Source organism: Erpetoichthys calabaricus, chromosome 13 (assembly GCF_900747795.2).
Source record: "Erpetoichthys calabaricus chromosome 13, fErpCal1.3, whole genome shotgun sequence".
Classification (NCBI taxonomy): domain Eukaryota; kingdom Metazoa; phylum Chordata; class Cladistia; order Polypteriformes; family Polypteridae; genus Erpetoichthys; species Erpetoichthys calabaricus.
Genome location: NC_041406.2, coordinates 60,685,686 through 60,707,174, shown reverse-complemented (window position 1 = coordinate 60,707,174; position 21,489 = coordinate 60,685,686). Strand labels below are relative to the sequence as shown.

At 37.3% G+C, this 21,489-nt stretch overlaps 1 protein-coding gene across 1 annotated transcript; it reads left to right on the top strand.

Moving 5' to 3' along the window:
- The first annotated feature begins 850 nt into the window (after positions 1-850).
- Positions 851-20,503, top strand: LOC114663954 (protachykinin-like). The gene is made up of 5 exons (XM_028817914.2): positions 851-1,557; positions 5,878-5,980; positions 9,141-9,164; positions 15,134-15,187; positions 19,545-20,503. Exons 1-5 carry the CDS (start codon positions 1,444-1,446, stop codon positions 19,589-19,591), a joined length of 342 nt encoding a protein of 113 aa, XP_028673747.1. The 5' UTR covers positions 851-1,443; the 3' UTR covers positions 19,592-20,503.
- Positions 20,504-21,489: the final 986 nt, after the last annotated feature.

Here is a 21,489-nt window from a genome sequence, read left to right as displayed (position 1 = left end):
AAAGACAAGGAGGAGGAAGCATACATTTAGGTAAGGAAGTAGATCGAAAATCTGTCCAGAGAGAAGCCATGCAATGTAAATGCATGTTTTTTGTTGATAAGGTTTACTTTTGTTTCTTGAAGCTTTTGCCCAACACTAATCTCCCTACTCCAGATTTGCAGAGCAGCTATGAAAAACCTTTAAAACCATTACTAGATTCATTCCCACCGGCATCAATGGCATCATTTCTGTTATTAAATCTTTAAGGATACTGTCATGTGTGTATTGTATCTTAAGGCAAACATTACAGCTCTGAGTAACCCTTGTATTTAAAGATTAAAGATTAAAATTTAAAATAATCATCCCTCTTCCATAAAAGCTGCCCTGTTCTTTCTTGTCTGAAATGCTGCAAGTCAACATTCTTCAAAAGACACCCATTAAATTTAGAGGGGGTATCACCCTTCTTTCAGCCCCTACTCACAAAAGTATAGACAGGGACCCTCTATTAACCTGTGTGAGATTTTTCTTTTTTCATTCTGGAGCTACAGTTAAATCACAGTTAGAAGCAACATAATCTTCCGTCTTTGTCCCATAAGGACACTGACTATAGAAAATATGTATATATACAGAATGCAAAAACTTACACCATGAAACAACTTTAAAAAAACGTTATCTTATGTTAATTTAATTTCACCTCACAAAACTAGTTAGAAATGCCCAATTGATTTAAGGATATCCATTTATCTGATGAATGTGAATCTGTCATTGACGTTCTATAAAAGCCTTCACGACGTCACGTAGTCATTCAGTTTTGCGTCATCGAATTTTTTGGAAGATTGTCAACCTGCGTCTCAAAGGACACACTGAAACCCACTGCTGGGCATATTAGAGGGCAAACCGGTCTCCCAGACTTTGTTTAAATCGAATATCGATCATTAAGTGGAGAAAATATAAACGGAAATTAGTCATTGAGGGGCTTTACCGTTTATACCTGCCAAAAGAGCGCATTTTGGCAGATAAAAATGCCTGACACCTCCCCATTTTTTCGTATATAAAGTCGCGTCTACTCAGACTCCGCTTTGAGACTATTGTTGCAGAGTGTGCGCAATTTTGCAGTTTCCTATTCCCCTTAAAACAACGGTTTCTTTCCGCTTTTTCAAGACAAGCTGACCTGCTAAGATACCGCTGGAATTTTTCACTTGAAGAAAGTCGTTAAATTCGCCAAGTATTTTTTCTTTCCTGGTTCCAGCTGCCTCGAACGGGCTGAGAGAGACTGGCATCTGCTCTACCACGCTTCATCCTCTCTCTCTCTCTCTCTCTCTCTCTGTCTCTCGCTCTGTCTCTTTCTTGCTCTCTCTTCGTCATCCTTTATCTCTTTCCCTCCTCTGCTTTTCTACCTTGCACCGGAGAAATCAAAACTAACAATACAGCTGTTTAACATTATTACTCTCCTCAACCTGCACGATGAAACTATTGCTTGCTGTTGCCGTAGTTTTTCTTGTTTTAACTGAAGTCTTCTGCGAAGAAGTGGTCCCCATTGATGACCTGCGATACTTGACTGAGAGTAACCAAATGCAGGTAAGAAACGTTAAGCTCAATAAATCACTCGATTAATCTGCAAACTGTTTGTGGTATATCATCAGTTTTTTAAATGACATTTTACTGCGTGCTATCCAGTCCTGAAATGTAATCTTTTTTTTACAACAAGCATACTAATTTACAAGGCAAGGGAAATTAAAACAACAAAAATCTAAACACCTAGTTCATTAGAAAAGGGGAACAGACAAAGATTATCTTAAAGCACAAATCAGAAGATTGGAGCCACATCGTTTGGGCTGTGGAGACTTCATCAGGTGTGTGTCTCAAATGGGACCTCGCTTCTCAAGGTCGGATATCTAGCATAACGTCACCGTTATTAGTACCTTAATGGCTAATGACATTGACAGATTAAACGCATCGCGCTGTTGCATAGACTAAAAAGTTCATTTGATTTATTTATTTTGCAGTGTACAAGTAGCCACTTGCAATGGATCGATTTCCAGACGTCTTACAAAAATGAAACTGCCGGCGCGTGCCTACTTTTCAGACGGCTTCTGAATTGTGCTCGTTTCCTTTATAACGCGTTGTGCTCATAAGCAGAATCCTGCAAACTAGTCGGACGGAGTTGAAAATTGAGTGACAGCGTATATTTATTTGTTTGTGAAAAATAAAATCCTATTGTGAGATAAACGCCGATTTAATTTCACGAGATATATGCGCACTGTTAAGAATAATAAAATTAACGTAAAGTCGCCATACGATGTTCAATCAAAAAAGCTGCTAGAAAACAACGAGATGTTGCAGATCACACCTTTCGAGATTTATTGTTTGTTTTTCATACTTTTTTCATTTGTGAGCTGCGTCCCAGGATACCATCCAGGAGAAAAATGCGTCCCCCTCGGCATGTTGGCACTCACTTGCATTCCCTCCCGTGCTCTCCTGACAGATAAAAATGTATTTCAAACACATAAAGGATGCGCTAATGGAACATGTTTAATGGCTATAAAGGGCCATTTTGATTTCTCGTTCTCTTTAACGCGGTAAGCTGGATAAATCAGTAGTCTAATTAGTTATGTAGCACGTAATTATTCTTACTTTTGCTCCATGCGTGCGAAGTCTACAAACCGTCTTTCATTTGACATCGATTAGTCCCATTCGAGTTACGTTTCTTTTATCTTTTATTAATCACTAGGGACTACTTATGCATGCCGCCGGGTCGCTACTAAAACTGATTACTTTTGCCCCAGACGTTGTTCATCTCTGAAATGTAATGGTATTTTAGATTTGACATTGCCGGGCGGCTGAGAGGCTAAATGTAATAAACCATAAAAAGCGCTGACGGGAGATTATAAACTAAGTAAAAAAGCAAATAACTATATAGTGCACTGTTGTTTAGCCAAATATATATTAGCCGAATGTATTAGGCGAGATGCTACTGCAAACACAACGAGGCTGCACAATAATTGATCTTTAGCTTTGTAAAATCAGAGGTTATGATACAGCTCTGGGGAGGAGGCAGATATTTTTAATATGAACCTCTATCAGAAACTCTCCTGCCAGCCATTTATTTGAAAACATTTTGCAATTCAAAACACGCAAAGGAAAGCCAAGATTGGATTCGGGAAAGTCGGAACTGAACGCAATAATTCAAGTGAGTGAACACTCAGTGTGTTCTGCTGTATGAACTGGGGGGTCTCATCCAGTCTTGAGCAGCCTATAGTTTTGAGCTGACCTCGACCTCAGCACTTGTGATTTACGTGATTTTTGTTTTTTTTTAAACTGAGCGGCATCTCTCATGAAGCCCCTTTATAATAAGCGCGGCGCTTTTGGAGATTAGTTTAATTATGGTGGTAACCTTCCACATTCGTGAGTAAATGTATTCAGAAAGAGGCAGGACAATTAATTTTAAGAAGTGCAAGGTATTAACCGTTATTAAATATTACGCCCGATGGCGAATTTGCTCCCTGATCCTCGTTGCGCAATAAAGAGAAAATGGGTGGATGGGAGAAAAGATAACCAACCTTGATTAAGTAATCCATTCATGGCACTGAAAACAAATACTGAAATGGGTCGAATGAAATCGTTTTCACTGCATAGTTCTTTCCAATTCAATATAACAAAAAAAAAAAGCGAAAGTATACATTTAATAAATTACATTATGCGCATTCTTCTTATGCAACCACGCAACATCTAAATGTTTATTGTATTCTGTTGCTAGATATAGGTAATATGCACCTACACGCATGGATTATGTTTATTCAACAACAAAAAAACCCTCTTTATTCCTCCAATATCTTCTATAGAAAGGTAACTTTCTCAAAATTGCATGTTATAAGCGAGGCAAGAACTCACTCCATCAGTCAGAATCAACAATGGGAAGAAAATCCGGAACATTCAAAGAAAACTCAACCACATTGTTAAAGATTACGGTTCTGTAATGGCACGATACTGGGATGTCTGGTTCCTGGTATAGCTCCATTGCTTTACAAAGGACTGTTTCATGCTGGAAAGGCTTCTTTGCATGAAAACTGGTACTTTATGCTTTGAAAAGGTTCCTAATACGTGGACAAAACAGAAATCTAATGTACGGTAGGCTACATGATACGAACAGATCAAGAAAACCTGAACTTCGCTTGTGTTACTTTATGCAGGGAGGGTCTTTTTAAAACCAGGAACCCTTTAGTATTTTACAAGTCTGTTATCGTATATTCATGGTTATTTATGGAGCCTGTTAACGGATCTAAGAAAATAAAGGTTCTTTCTGGAGCCTTCGTGTGGATTTATCTTTTGCGAACCTAAAATAGTTTCCTTAGGAAGAACCACTTTGGCACCTTTATTTTTAACAGTGCACTTGTAGGTAGATGGTGTTGGCTCATCAAAGACATCGCATGAGCAATGGAAGCAGAATGTTTGAGGCAGTAAAGCTAACCACTGCGCCTCCTTGCCGCTCTTTGAAGTATTATACATGTATCAGCAAGTAAATAGCGCGTTAACACTTTTAACAAGTATCGCACAAAATAACAGTTTGTAATCCTGACTATTTCAATGTAACACATTGTCCTAGAGCACTGGTATTAATTCTGGCGTCTGTCCAGTTTATTGCCGTCGAATTATCTCTCGGTATACTTCAGTCCCGTACGATTCCAGCTGATCCTCATCATCAGCGATCCAGTGAGTGCAGACGGAGATCCTTAAATCGGCAGCTTTGCTGAGACGCGCCCACGCCTATGCACTTTTCATTCAGTGCACAAATGAACGGCGCGGTTAGAAAGATCAAATCAAAACACACAGTTGTTCCTCTTTTGCTTTAAAATTGTGAGGTTTCATAAACAGTAAAGTCGAACGTTTGTCGGGTTTGTTGATAAAACTCTCTTACTTTTAGCGCCTGGTCATTTATAAGACCGCTTATCAAGTATAGATTTGCTGTGTAATCCCTACAGTAAAATGTAAAGGATAGTAGCCCTTCATTCACAGTGGGGCAGTTCAGAGTCACCAGTCGATTTTAGATGCAAGTCTTTACGATGTGGAGAAAAACAGGCGCGCCTATTAGAACTTAAAACTCTGGAATTGTGAAGCAGCAGGGATTGCCTCACGAAATCTTAAATTTGTTGTTTTCTATTGCGCATTTATACATTACGGTTGTTTGTAACTAGAATAGTACCGGGTTGAGTGCTTCAGCTCCGATGCTTTTGAGACAAAGCTAAACAAGTTCCCTTTGATCTTTTTTCTTCTTTTTTTAATATATAGCATTTCTACAGAAAGCTGAGTTTACGGTTAACAAATGTTAACAAACGCATAGTGCTTTATCGCGCAAGGACAACAATGAAAGGTGCTCTGCGGTTGTTTTGGACTTCTGCGCAGACATACCTGCACTTGATGCTCGCTCTACCCTGCACATTTAATCGCTTTTAAAGATTCGCGTAATCGTTGCAGTTCAGCTGACTGACAACAATCAGGACGACTGATCCTAAACGGGAAGCCTCATTATTGCGTTGGTATCATAAGGATCTTTTCGTCGTAGGGTCAGTTTGCAAATAAACAAAATATCCCTGGAGCCACGAGACAGCAGCCCAAATTGCTGCGACACCAGCAAGTCCAGTGTCTAGTCACTCGGAAATACAGTAAATCGAGTTACTGATCCATTCAGCAGGAGGATCTAGCAGCAGTAAGAGTGTGAAATGCAGTTGAGTTTTAATTTGATGAAGAGACTGTCTTAAGCTTTCTATCCACATGACGCATCCGTTCCTACTGGAGAAAATAATATAATCAACTTGACAATATAATCTAATTGAGTTAATAATGAACTCAGTATTGCACTGCACTCTTTTCTTGCTAACGCCTGTCTTTCTGTTATTGTAGGATGAGTGGCTGGCACCGGATTCATTTCAAGAAATCCTTAGACGAATCACCAGAAAACCTAAGCCCCATCAGTTTGTAGGTTTAATGGGGAAAAGAGCATCAGGTGAGACTGAGATAAAAAAGACAGTAACTTTATGGTGCTAGCATTCTCAACTGACTCATCCACAACTCATGCACACACAATACGTCAATACAAAGTTTTAAGAAGCCTTCAGTAGTAGGTGGCCCATTTAGCACTAAGTGACTCCACCTCTTAGCAAGTAACCACGCCCCCTCAAAGGTCCTGGATTTCCTTAGTGGCTTTGGAAAGAAACAGAGAGCATTAAAATGTAAAGCAGTGCGTTATATCCTAAATGAATGTGAGAGATTTTAATCATGGAATTTTATAAGTACGTCAGTAGAGTTTTTAGAAGCTTTTTAACAGTGCATATAATATCTTTTATTAAAATGCACACTATATTAAACATTTATTCAAATTAATTTGTAATACAATTAAAAATTTAAACTCACTTAAGAAAGAAGATATTAACCCATTGATTAATCAAATGCCATGCATTGTGGCAGCTTATTAACACTAAGAAAGGCTCCAGGGCTTTACAGCCTGGCCTGAATTCAATGGACAGAGAAAAGCATGGATGGATGGTTAATTTGGATGCTTCGTTTGATTGCTTTGAGAGAAAATCATCTTTATAACTTATTTTTCAGTTATGATAGTATTACCTACAGTATTGTCGTTCACTGTTAAGAACTTACTCTTTCATGCCTTTGCTTTGTAATGGTAATTTCTGTGAATTTATCCTAAATCAATTTTAAAAATAAATGGGCTCTCGTAAAACAAACAGCACTTATTTCTGCTGTATTCTCCAGCTCCTAGTTTTCTGTACTTGTAAATCAGTTGGTGCGTTTTTGTTTTTACCTGGACTTTGTCAACCATGTTACATTATTATTGTTGATTTTGGACAAATCTGTGAATGAACCTCAAATTTTCAAACCATGTTTTCACTCCTTTCATTCACACAACTTTCTAACAGATCTCTTTGCTCTGTTACACTATGCCTTCTTCCTGCTAATGGCCAGGCTCTTTACATGCAATTTGTATGGCCACATCTCTCACTTTCAGTTACTTTACAAATTTCTATCTATCTATCTATCTATCTATCTATCTATCTATCTATCTATCTATCTATCTATCTATCTATCTATCTATCTATCTATCTATCTATCTATCTATCTATCTATCTATCTATCTATCTATCTATCTATCTATCTATTTGCCTGCCTGCCTGCCTGCCTGCCTGCCTGTCTGTCTGTCTGTCTGTCTGTCACAGTTTCTTTCATATCTGGAGGATGACATTGAGGAAGATGGCTTCCTGCCTGCTTTCCTTGCAAATGCTTTGTTTAATTTTGGTTTTAGCAAAGGGAGACTTTCAATGAAGTGCTATCCTAATATAGCCATTTGAAATTATGGAGGCATATATCAATCTGTTTCTGCCTTGTACAATAACTATCAAGAACATGTGAAGACTTTGTGAAAAGTGGAACTTGGAGACTGCTTGCCTGACACCATATGTAGTCCTAGAAGTGCCAGAATCTTGAGTGAGTTTACCTTGAAAAGGATGGTGCTGGCCTTTACTGGTTCTGCGTATTTATATTTTGAATTAAATAGCTTAGATATTTTAAGCTCAATAAGAGCATACACATGTTCATATTACAAAAGGAATGTTATTTTTCCATGTTATTAGAAATAATTTCTGGATTCACATTCATGGTTGCCATCATTTAAGCATACAAAGCATGAGCTTCTGATGATCAGGTCACAATGACCTCAAGATGCTGTATAATTTGAATGACCGGTATTTGCTTTCATGAGAGCTCAACCTGGATACGTCTTTAGATTTTCTTTATGCTCTGTGATTGCTAACAGAGTTAAGAGCATAACACACATTAGAAGTTAAGTACGCTTTTAGTTCACTTCATTAAAACTCTGAAGAAATCAATTTATCATTCATTTGTGTATTTTTAAATTCAATAAGCTAATTTGATAGCTACTCTATTCATTTAGTAAACATATTTAAACCAGTTTTTGGAGTGTGGCTGGTCTGGATGCAAGGCCGGAATGAGACTTGGATGAGATATGCAGTCCATCCCCAGTGGCACATCCCGCCATGACTGCACTGCTTAATTCAGCTCCAGGTTGTGGGGGAGCCACAGCTTATCCTGGCAACATTGGATGCCAAGTAGGTGTCACCACTGGATGGTTCACTAGTCCATAGTTCACATTCAGATAGATAGATACTTTATTAATCCTAAGGGGAAATTCACACACTCCAGCAGCAGCATACTGATACAAAAAACAATATTAAATTAAAGAGTAATAAAAATGCAGGTTAAAACAGACAATAACTTTGAATAATGTTAACGTTTGCCCCCCCACCCCGGGGGGAATTGAAGAGTTGCATAGTTTGGGGGAGGAACAATCTCCTCAGTCTGTCAGTGGAGCAGGAAAGTGTCAGCAGTCTGTCGCTGAAGCTGCTGTTCTGTCTGGAGATGACACAGTTTAGTGGATGCAGTGGATTCTCCATTATTGACAGGAGCCTGCTCAGCGCCCGTTGCTCTGCCACGGATGTCAAACTGTCCAGCTCCATGCCTACAATAGAGTCTGTCTCCCTCACCAGTTTGTCCAGGTGTGAGGCGTCCCTCTTCTTTATGCTGCTTCCCCAGCACACCACTGCGTAGAAGAGGGCGCTCGCCACAACCATCTGACAGAACATCTGCAGCATCTTATTGCAGATGTTAAAGGATGCCAGTCTTCTAAGGAAGTATAACTGTATATATAATATACACAATATAATATAAACAAGTATATATAATTCACATACCCATAATGCAAATAGGACCAGTTTAGAGTCACAATCAACTCTATGCATGTCTTTAGGAGGTGACAGTTCAAAGTTAAAATAAATTAAAGTAACTACAATGAAACTTCTTGCCAAATTTACTGAAAAATTTAACAGGGCAGTAAAATGTTCTCAATTATTAAGAAAATGCTATAATGCATTTTTTTTCCTATAATAAATAATGTTATAAAGAAGATTGAATAGAAATCTGAAATTAATTTCAAGTGTCTATTTTTTAGATAAAATATTTCTAAATCTTTATTGATCTTTCTATATCTTTTTCAGAAATAACATTGTCTTGAAGCCATTCAGTATAGAATGGATCACTTTATTATTCTGAAATATTCTCTCTTTTATTTCTTTCAGCCAATGGACAGATCACCCGCAAAAGTAAGTCAAATTGTATGAATTTCAGCTTTGTGCACTTTTTCTTTTGCTTTAAAACTATGCAGTGCCATGTACTCCATATATCATTGTGCACTTTGAAAATTTTTGTAGTGCTATAGAAAACAATTACTATAAGACAACCAAACCTATTGGACTGATAAGAAAAACATCCAATGTAATTGTTTTAAGGTCAAGATTCTAGGGTTTGCTTTCACTGGTAGCGGAGATGTGTGCCAAAGTATAGTAGAAATTGCAAGAAGGAAGAATAGAGCTGTACTGTATAACTCAGAGCTCAACAGTCTGCCAGAGATGACACACAGCCCTGTCCTGCCCTCTGCCTCACCGTGTCACAGCATTTCACATAATGTAGGTCCTTTAATGTGGTATGCTCTGCAATACTTTATTCCTTTATATTCTTACAAAACAAAGAATGTACGTCAGAGATATTACTCATACACAGTTGTCATGAATTCTAATCTCAAACGGCAGATTCTCCGCCATGCATGTATACAATTATATGACCTCACAGCCTTCGTCTTGCTGATCTCAGACACCAATTAAGAGGATGAGCTGTTTACGTGCACTAAAATGTACGCCATTTGCTATGTGTGAGGGTGGAGGGTGTATGTTTGTAGCATATAAAGTATTTGCTAAATGTCACTTCTAACAGCTCACACCTATGGGCAATTAGTAAGAATAAGTCATTATAATAATACATGCTAATTAAAATAAAAGGGAGAAGCAATTTCTATCGCATAGCAACAATGAAAATTGTTCCACTGTTGGCTAAAACGAATATTTGGTCATTTTCCATTTTAAAATGTGTTTTGTGAATTAAAAACTTCCCTGTAGCAAAGTACAGCACTTTAAAATAGCGTTTAAGGTTTAAGAAATGTGCATCTAGTCAACAAGTGTATAAAATGCCACATTTTCTTCCTGTATGTGTTTTTAATTAAATAAACAGGTGTTTCTCACCAACCCATAAGCTATGCACACAAATAACATATTAAAATTTCTTCTTTGCTCTTCATTTTCTAGCACTTCACATGAATGAATTTACCACCCCAGCTAAACTCTCCTCATTTTAAAAACTCTCTCCCCGCAGCCATTAGTACATTGCAGGCCTCCTGTTTAAAATATACTTTTCAAGTATTCTCATCCAATTAAGTTATTAACATAATTGGTGAGAATTAAGTTAATAAAGAGAATTAATTGCCAATTAAGTTATTAACTACCCGTTTTCAGCATGGCGTATTTTTATTTTTGGAACACAGGAATCACATTGTGATCTCTCAACTTGAAATCCACCATGCGCTGTCACAGAGAGGGCAAAATTGTGATCAGTTTGTAGAACGTAAAAGAAAATGCAGTTGGAAGGAAAAGAAGTAATCAAATTAAAGATGGGCATGCAAGTTTGTGGAAGCAGTATTTACAGTTACCAATCAGCCTAATGTACAAACCCAACAGATTTAGTGACTGGGCTGGGATTCAAACGTTATCCCTCATTCATTTAGTTATGTGTCAATGTGCTGTCTGTTAATATAAAAGCTGCAGGAGTTTGTTTTAAACTCTGAATTATACAATTTACAACATGATAAATGGCAAACTCTGAATGATATGTGTTGTAGGAGAACAAGATAAATCATGTATCTGCACAAAATATATCAAATTAATGAAAATTGCAAATACTGTATCTTGGAAAATTTAAAAGATGTGTCTATTCTTCTATATGGTCCTATAGACTGGGATAAAGTTCTATCCGTCTATCAATATATTAAACCGGCTTAGATCAACTTTAGGGCCATGGGCCTGTCTGGGCAGCACTGAGCACAAGGCAGGAAGGAACAATTTACATTTGCTAAAAAGCCCAGCACACACATGTAAGGGATGTGAGAAGACAACCCACATAAACATGAGGAGAACATGCAGACTGCATGCACAACATGAACAGGCTAGGCTTCAAACACAATTTCTTGGAAGTGTGATCCAGCAGTGTTCCTCAAAAGAAGCAATGCTGAGCTATCCATTCATCCATCTTTTAATCTAGTCTGGGATTATCTGGTGCAAGGCAGAAACCAGCTGTGACTGGGATGAATAGTCAAACCCATCTAATCCAGTTCATGGTCTCCAGGGGCTAGAGCCTATCCTGACAGAATCAGATGCAAACTGGCCCTTGAAGTGGTGCCAGTCCTCCATACAATCCAATCATCACTTCCATTGGGCCAATATTGAATTGGGTAGAAAAACGGGTAAACCCATTTAGGCACAGGGAGAATGTGCACTTCACCTGGTCAACCACCATTTCAGAATTCTAACTGAGAACACTGGATCCATGACATGTGGCAGGAGTAACCACAGTGCCATAGAGCCATCCATGCCTCTATAGTTTCAAAATCATAATAAACAAGAGACTTACAGAGAGGCAGATTTGCTGGCTTTTAATGAACAAATTCAAATGACCCAATTTCAGATACGTACCCATTACCAGAATAAACTGCCAGCCAAGTACTAGTGTTTCATTTCACATGTATCTTAAATAAGGAAGAAACAAATATTAATGCTCTCTACATTGAAAGTACCATGAACTGAATGCTGCAAATTATTTTCAAATATTTATATAACACTCACTGAATACCAGGTGAATACAAATGTAAGGCATTTTTTCAAATCTAAAAAAGTGTTTTGACTAGGAGCTTTTGAAATTGTACAATTGGACAATGCACTCTGAACAAGTCAACCTTCTTTCTTTTATGTTTTCTTAAAAACATCAAAAAAGACTTAATTTCCCTGTAATTGTATACAGCAGACAAGCTAATAGAAAACATACAAAGAATGAGATGAAGGGCTGAAAGAAACACTGCCATTTGTTCATTCTTTAGGCTAAAAGGGGAAATATAAAACAAACATGGAGAAAAAGCTAAAATGGCTTTTATGATTTTGTAGTTTATTATTGTCTCTAATTAATGGGACAAGTTTGAATATAAGAGATCTAAGTACCTTGCAGAAATTAGCTTTGAAATACAGTGCCTGCCTAATGAGAAGTGACTACAATGGCACCACCAGGAAGGCTTTTCTGTATTGATGTTATCCTTCCCTATTCTTCCCATCGTCCAACTTCTACACGCTTCTCACCGCTACTCCTTTCAATTCCTTGAGTTTTTCTTGTTTTGCTCACTTTTCTTGCTGTACACGACAGCTCTGAGCAGCTCATCAATTCCTTATAACAGTGGATATTTATGTTTTATTTTGAGGCCACCAAATGAACGCTTAGTGGAAGGCAATGATGTCCAATCAGAGTCCCAGCTTGTACTATTCTCCAGTGTTCAATTATATTCCTACAGAGTTAAGCATCCCATTGCCTGACTCTGATTTTTACTTTGTGTTTTGGGATTTAGTTATTTCGACATTATTGATTTTTTTGTCCTTGTGACAATTAAACCCAACTCTGCCGTACGTTGACATAACAGGATGTGTAGAGCAGATGGCAGGAAAAGTCTAGAATCTCTCTATGAATCAGCATCCCTGGTAGTATCTCAACATATTCAAGAAATAAAGCAATATACAGTTACACACTTGAAAAATATGAAAATTGTAACAATTCAAAATAAGAAAAAACACAAGCTGGTAATGCTGTAAGTGAAACTGAGAGTAAGTGTGTTTATATGCACACACATAAAACCAGATTAAGGTGAATAATCCAATTAGGGCAGAAACCTGGTTTCTTAAAAATCTGCACTTACATGTGCAAGTAATCATCTGGAGTTCTCCTTTGTCAAAACACTCTGATGTCATCAAACTGCACAAAAAAAAAGTGTTAACCATCATCGGCCATTATCAATCTTAAAATAAGCATGTCACCTGTGATCATTTTTTGCATTTTAGATAGATAGATAGATAGATAGATAGATAGATAGATAGATAGATAGATAGATAGATAGATAGATAGATAGATAGATACTTTATTAATCCCAAGGGGAAATTCACATACTCCAGCAGCACCTTGCTGATACAAAAAACAATATTAAATTAAAGATTGATAATAATGCAGGTAAAAAAACTGACAATATCTTTGTATAATGTTAACGTTTACCCCCCCCCCCCCCCCCACCCCCGGGTGGAACTGAAGAGTCACATAGTGTGGGGGAGGAACAATCTCCTCAGTCTGTCAGTGGAGCAGGAAAGTGACAGCAGTCTGTCGCTGAAGCTGCTTCTCTGTCTGAAGATGATACTGTTTAGTGGATGCAGTGGATTCTCCATGATTGACAGGAGCCTGCTGAGCGCCCGTTGCTCTGCCACAGACGTCAAACTGTCCAGCTCCGTGCCTACAATAGAGCCTGCCTTCCTCACCAGTTTGTCCAGGCGTGAGGCGTCAATCTTCTTTATGCTGCCTCCCCAGCACACCACCACGTAGAAGAGGGCGCTCGTCACAACCGTCTGATAGAACATGTGCAGCATCTTATTGCAGATGTTGAAGGACGCCAGCCTTCTAAGGAATATGTTAATATATGTTATATTTATAACATATGTTTAGTCAAATCAATGCTTTACGTATAGGTTTATGATATCAGTTTGTACATAGCACACTCATTTCTGCTTGGCTGTGCATCTGAACCCAGAAAAGGACTCGGTACTTGTGCTTCTTGCCTTACACCCAGTGCTACTGGAATAATAATAATGCAGGTATTCAGTAAGTTATTGCGCTATGTTACTCATCTCTCTATTATAATAAAAAAATCCTGGGACAAGACGAGACTTTTTAGCCTGTGATGAGATGTGATTTTTTCAGAGAGATACTATCAGATCCTAAGAGACGAGACTTTGTGCCAAGAGATTCAACCACGCCTGGGGCCGAAAATAAAAGACAAAGAGTAGATAACAAAGTAGAACATCATAAAGAATTTAAAAACAGGTTAGAGATGATGAAAGTACTAAAATTCAAAAGTCTCAAAAAATGATAGTAAAGATTGCATAAGCACAAACAAATGGAAATTATTACTCTGTGAAATAACGGAACAGCAAAAAGAGATCAAATATATTGTTTGGTTTTAAACTTTAAGTCAGAGACTTGTAGATCGTCTAATTCATGTTGTCATCAGGGAAAAGTAGTGTTTCTTCCCAATGAAGAGGCGTATCCACGAGAATTAAACGATTTGTTGTTTGGTAAAAGTAAAATCCACATATGCGAGCGGCAGAGATGTGAAATGGCTGGCGCGTAGCGCAGGCCGGGGCGGAGGTTGGCGAGCTAAGTGAGCAGGGGGCAAGGCCCCTAGTTATTTTAAAAAGTAATCAGACTACTTAACATGTTACTTTTAACATGTTGCCCTATTGCTCTTGAAATTTTGTTGTTTAGTTTAGCACTTTAGCTCATCAACATAAATTTAGCAATTTCTGAAATATTAAGAGAGATTATTTCAGCCAGGAAAAGGAACAATGCGATGACCCACACATTTGCCTCTGGAAATTTTTTTTTGCCGATTCCTCTACCCATGGTTGCAGAAACACAGACTACAAAATCCTTGGTGGTAGCCCTGTTAAGGATTTAAATGGACATATAATCGGATAATAAATCTACTCCTGTTAACCACGATTCTCACAGGACAATAACCTGATTTCCCATTCTGGAGTAAGGGTTTACCTGACATTTCAGAAACCAGGTTTCTGTGATTATTAAGGCACCAGTAATGTTCTAAATTGAAATCAGTTGAGTGTTCAGTTGTTGAAGGGGGACCAGCTACCATTAAGCAATTGTTTATGCAGACCAAAAGCAGAACCCCATTTAGGAAGTAACTTAATTCTTAAGGCAAGTGGGCAGTGAGTTAGGAGAGTCACATAATAAAGGTATTAGCAGCAGTAAAACTAATACTAGCCTGAAAAAAGAGAAAATACATCTAACAACCCCATTGACTGGTTTTACAAAACATATTTTCAATTAATAATAAGGTCATTATGTTTTTTTTCTTTTTTTTTTGTAGGGCATAAACTGGACTCTTTTGTTGGGCTCATGGGCAGAAGGAACGAAGAACCTGGTATGTAAATGTGAACAATGCACAAAAATGTTTTAAAGTTTGTTGTTCAGCAGTATACTGCATAAAACATCCACTTTATTAACTGATTGATATAATTTCACAATTACATCAAATGTTTTCTTTTGGTTTTAATTTATGTCAATAAAACAGCTTCTTGCAGGAAAACAATATACCTTAAGGGCTCAAAGAGATTTTCTCCACAAGGAATATTCCATTGAAAAATTATATTTTCTTACTGTTACTTATTCTATTTAATTTGTAATGATAGTCAAAAAAAATTGTAATCTCACGTTTTCATGCAAAACAGATATCAAAAATAGTTTATGATATAATATAAGCAAATGGAGAACAACTCTACACAGTGGTAGACGATGTGAAAAACATTCACGGAAAAAGGAAAAAAAATCTCATATTGCTCATATTGCATAATCCAAATGATAGTTTGCCAGTTGTATTATCAAAATGTACAAAATACAAACATTTCTTGCTAAAATATCGCAAAATGGATACTTCCTGGAAAAATCATTCTACATCATATACAAGAAATGCAGGTTTTTCCATAGACCTTTTCAACATAATTTGTCATTTAACAGCATTGGTTACCATTGGCTTGTATTTTATCACTTTTTCATCATTGTTTTGCATGAAAATAAGACTAAAATATTTTCTCCACCATCTTTACAAAAGATATGGGATGAGTAACATTACAAAAATATTATTGTTGGATGAAGTATTCATTAATGTTGGATATACAGTAAAATATTTATAATGTCTTACCTCCTGGCAGACTAAGCCTATTTCGGGTTCATAATGCACTGATAAAGTGTACCGAAATGGGACACTTTAACAATGTCAGCCACCCTGATAGCACCCCTTTGAACTGTGTGAGAGAACCTTGGTCTCTGAAGGAAACTTCTATAAATATGGAGAATCATGGAAGGCAAGTTCCGATACTGTACTATCATATTATACAGATACATAACATTTTATGTAGAACCAACTGAGTGAATAGCTGACATTTCTAATATTATTAGCATGTTAACATGTGATAATGAAAGAGCAGAAGGACAAACACTGTTATAAGTGTTAAACAGCAGGACCAGAGTACTACATTCAAATTCCTGATCTGGAATGTTTTCCCTAAGATTTTCTAAACTGGTTTCAGGATGACTGAGTGTGGATGCCCTATAATAATGTGGCACCCTCTCTAGGGCTATACCCTGCCTAAAGGAACCTAAATTTGCAACTGATGAGAGACGGTAAACCACCCCAGACATAATGCTGGTTCATCACAAAGCACATTCACTTACTGCCCCTCAAAACTTTATGACGTAAATTTCTCTCAGAACTATTGTGGCTACTGTAATGACAGTCACCTAACAACCCTCCTTTCCCAAGCAGTCAACATCTCCTCACTTTCCAGTCCTTGCTGGGTCATTTCACTGTAGTTTGCTGAGCTCATCTCTGCTTCTGTTAGCCCCCAACAGCAGAAGTGCAGTGATTTCACCTGTTGAAAGAATCTCGTGAGACACTTTGGTGGGCTGGAGTGTTATTTATCCAATCTTTAGCTTTAATTTTAATTAGATTTTGACGAAGGTGTAGCTATCATGTTTTATTCAACCAACTGTGCTACCCATCTAAGATGAGTTGAAGCCTAAGTAATCAATGTAGGCCTTAGCGTTAATATTTGCAGTGCACCTGCAACACATATGTTTCTGTTATATGTTATTTGGTATAGGATTCGTAAAAGCAGTGTTAATGCTTGTGATGCACCATCTGTTGGAATGACACAGACATAGCAACCAGACAGACACACAGACTGACACACACTTATCCTTTTATCAGTGTGGATTAAAAGCAATCACATTGTTTGCCATACTATGAACTTTAAGCTATATCCATAAATATTTAATATACTGAATCTTGACATATATTATTCCTAAATGTAAGGGCTAAGACATTTGTCAGTCAGTCATTTTCCAACCCGCTATATCCTAACACAGGGTCACGGCGGTCTGCTGGAGCCAGTCCCAGCCAGCACAGAGCTCAAGGCAGGAACAAATCCCCGCCCCCACACACACACCAGGGACAATTTAGGATTACCATGCACCTATCCTGCATGTCTTTGGACTGTGGGAGGAAACCAGAGCACCCGGAGGAAACCAATGCAGACATGGGGAGAACATGCAATCTCCACACAGGGAGGACCCGGAAAGCGAACCCAGGTCTCCTTACTGCAAGGCAGCAGCGCTACCACTGTGCCACTGTGCTGCCCCTAAGACATTTGTTCTGTATTTAAATACTTAATGTTTGTGAGTGATATATATATTTTTTCTTGTATTGAATTTAACCTGTGAAAATATATATGAAGAGGTTAAAGTTAATGTTTTTCATAACTGAATTTACCTTTTTGAGATTCTTTGCATTAGCCTTTACAAAATTATCTTTTTATGATATTATCAAGACATGATCCACTATAAGCAGATCCAACCCTATGTTGATGCTACAAAATCTAACAAAAAATCAATTGAATATAAAGCCTTTCACAGTGTGCTTTATCACAAAGCACTGCAGACTAGGATACTGGGTGATCAGTGTGGTCACTCTGCAAAAACACATGGAATTCAAGGTTCAGGATGTGGCTAACATATTCTAGGAAATACTTAACACTGCTATGATTTTATTTAGTCATGTTATTTTAAGATTATACACAGAAAACTGCATGCTGGTCAATATCTAATCTCCTACTGTATATTGTGTATATTTATGGTACCTATACAAGTATTCACCCCTTCACATTTTATTGTTTTACAACATGGAATCACAATATATTAAATTTGTCTTTTTTGACACTGATCAGCAGAAAATGAAAGTGAAAACAGATCTTTGCAAAATTGTCTAAAATAATTACAAATATAAAACACAAAATAATTGATGGCGTAAGTATTCACCTCCTTCAAGTCAGTATTTAGTAGAGGTAACTTTGGCAGCTTTGAGTCTGTGTGGACAGGCATATCTCTGTATCAGCTTTGAACATCTGGACACTGCAGTTTGTCCCCATTCATCTCTGCTGCTCAAGCTCTGTCAGGTTTCACTAAGATTGTGAGTGAACAGCTTTTTCAAGTCTAGCCACAGATTCTTAATTGGATTGAGATCTGGACTCTGACTCGTGACCACTCCAGGACATTAACATTGGTGTTTTTAAGCCATTTCTGCTGTGGCTTTAGGCTTTGAGTCATGTAAAAACAATAAATCTTCTCAGAAGGTGTAGGTTTCTTGCAGACTGCATCAGGTTTTCCTTTGGGATTTGCCTGTGTTTTAGTGCATTAATTTTATCCTCAACTCTCACAAGTATTCCAAGGCCTGCAGGAGAGAAGTATCCCCAATGCATGGTGCTTTCACTTCTATGCTAAATGTTGGGGATGGGGTATTTTTGATAATGTGCAATGTTTGGTCTTAGTCTGATGGCCAAAAAACTCCATTCTGGCTTCATCAGGCCATAGGACTTTCTTCCAACTGATTTCATGGTCTTCCATGTGCCTTCTGGCAAAGTCTAACCAAGATGTCATGTATGTGTTTTTTTTCAGTAGTTTTCTCACTGCCACACTCCCATAAAGTTGCGACTAGTGAAGTACCCAGGCAACAGTTATTGTATGCAGTCTTTCCAGTCTGAATCACTGTAGCTTGTAACTCCTTCAGAGTTATCATAGGTCTCTTGGTGGCCTCCCACACTAGTTATCTTCTTGCATGATCACTCAGTTTTTATGGATACCTTGGTCTTGTCAAATTCACAACTGTGCCATACTCTTTCTCCTTCTTAGTATTACTGGAATATTAAATGACTTGGAATTGTTCTTGTCTCCATTCCCTGACTTGTCACCTTTTCACAGAATTGCTTGGAGTATTTGTTTGACTTCATTGGGTAGGTTAGGCCGCTATGCTGACTTGCCACCAGCATGACCTTCCAGATACAGCAGCATTTAGACCATAGTCAACTGAAACTCCGTGACTACAGACTGGTGGTCTCTGCTTTTTTAGTTATGTGACTTCTTAAACCAATTGGCTGCCCCAGTAATGATTTAGGTGTGTTATATGAAATACGGTGAATATGTATGCAATCAATTATTGTGTGGTTTATAGTTATAATTAATTTAGATCACTTTGCAGATCAGCAAGTCTTTTTTTGTTGATCAGTGTCAAAAAAGAAAAATTTATTCAAGTGCGATTCAATGTTGTATAACAAAAAACTGTGAAAACCTCTAAGGTGGTGAGTACATTCTGTATAAGCCCTGTACACTGTTTATTACTTGTACACTTTCATGATTCAGTAATAATATGCTTCCTTTATTTTTTGCAGATTCTTCTGAGTGGAGCATATTTGAAAATTATGATAAGAGACGCTAGAGCCGCTTTCAACATGTTCTCAATTTTGAATGTCATTCCTCTAAACTGCCAGAAGACTACGCTGTATCAGTTCATTATGAAAAAGATTTTTTTAAATGATTTATAAACTATACTGTTATCTCTTAATAAATATATACATATATATTTTTCACTTTGAGGCAGTGCTACATGTTCAGTATTTATTTTCCTGTTTCAGAAGTTAAAGTGCAGGGTCCAGTATGAGGTTGAATTGCCATAGAAAGTGATGTTAACGAATACTGCCAATGTTCAGTGCACATTTCTGTGGGTTTGTTCTGCTTTGTTCCAATTTTTTTTACGTTTTGTTTCTTTATTGTTTTCTAATATTCATGATATTTCCCTGGGAATTACGCACTAGCCAAATGATAGAAAATAGTGCCTCACTCTGTTTTCATAACTTGTAATGCAGTTTAAAGTTTTCAAATATATTTGTATTATCACAGCATGTCTTATTCTTTGTGACTGTACATTATTACTTTTAGAACACGGTATTAGTACTACATTTTAGTTCTAGTCGATTGCTTTGTGAAATTAGCAAAATAAATTCAAATATTTTTAATTAAGCACAGATCTTTTTTTCTGAAAAAAACAAAAAAACAAGTACTGTATATAATTTTCCTCTCTATTTACATCTGCTAAAAACTGTCTCACTTTGTGTCCTCTGCTTTTTATATTTAAAGATTATTTAGAAAAAAATATGTTTTTGTGTAACAATATTATAAGCAAGTAAAAAAAGTTGCTTTGCTTTATTCTGTCTTTTCCAGTTTTGGAATATTTTAGTTCAGTGTGGACTGCCAGTTTCTTATACACTGTTAAATCGTAAAACCACATTTAGCCCAAGGACAACATTCAATTGTCAGATGAATATAAACATTAAATATTTATTGCATATTACATTAGGTATGTGTACCTTAATTTCTCATATATTATGGATGCAACTGTTTTACATACTTTTACAAGGAATACACGAAAGTAAGTACTGTATTTTAAAACAAAAATTACAAGGAAATGGAAAAGTAACAGTAAGTGTAAGTACCAATCCCCACCAAAGAGAATTCATTAGACAAATTTTCCGGCCAATTACAGAAAATGTACATTGGAGAAACAAGTTGCTTCAAAGATTGACTTCACCTCAGAGTTACAAAGACAAAATCTTTCCAGATTATTATCATTTTCATTAAAATACATAAATACATTATTTTTATGTATTAAAACTCAATTGCAAAGACAACATTCTTAGGCATTTACAGTACATAGAGTTTACTCAATACAAATAATGTTCTCTTTAAATATTCCATCCTTTTATTGATCACTGTGATTATACAGTGTTTTTAAATATATACACACTAAAATTGTGGGGTAGAGCTGTGCTTGCTGCTGCTGCTTCACACATCCAGCATACCTGGGTTTGAATGTTTATAATTTTGTTGGCATGACCTCCGTGGGACTGTGTGGTTTTTCCCTCTGGGGTTGGCAGTGGCCCCCTGCAACCCTGACTCTTAAAGGTTCCTTATTTTTCACGTCAAAGTTATTTCTTCAATATCAGGGTATAAATAAAGTTGCCACATGAAATTGCATTCTAAAGTGAAGCGGTCATTCAGTCATTTTCTAACAGCATCACGGGGTTGCTGGATCCTATACCAGGTAGCATAGGACACAAGGCAGGAACAAACTCTCCATCTCAGGGGGAAAACACACACACCCCAACCACACACTAGGGTCAATTTAGCATTGCCATTCCACCTAACCTCCATGTCTCTGGACTGTGGGAGAAACCCCACCTAGAGGAAACCCACCCAGACATGAGGAGAACATAGAAGCTCCACACAGGGAGGACCCGGGATACAAATCCTGGTCTACTTACTGAGAGGCAGCAGCAG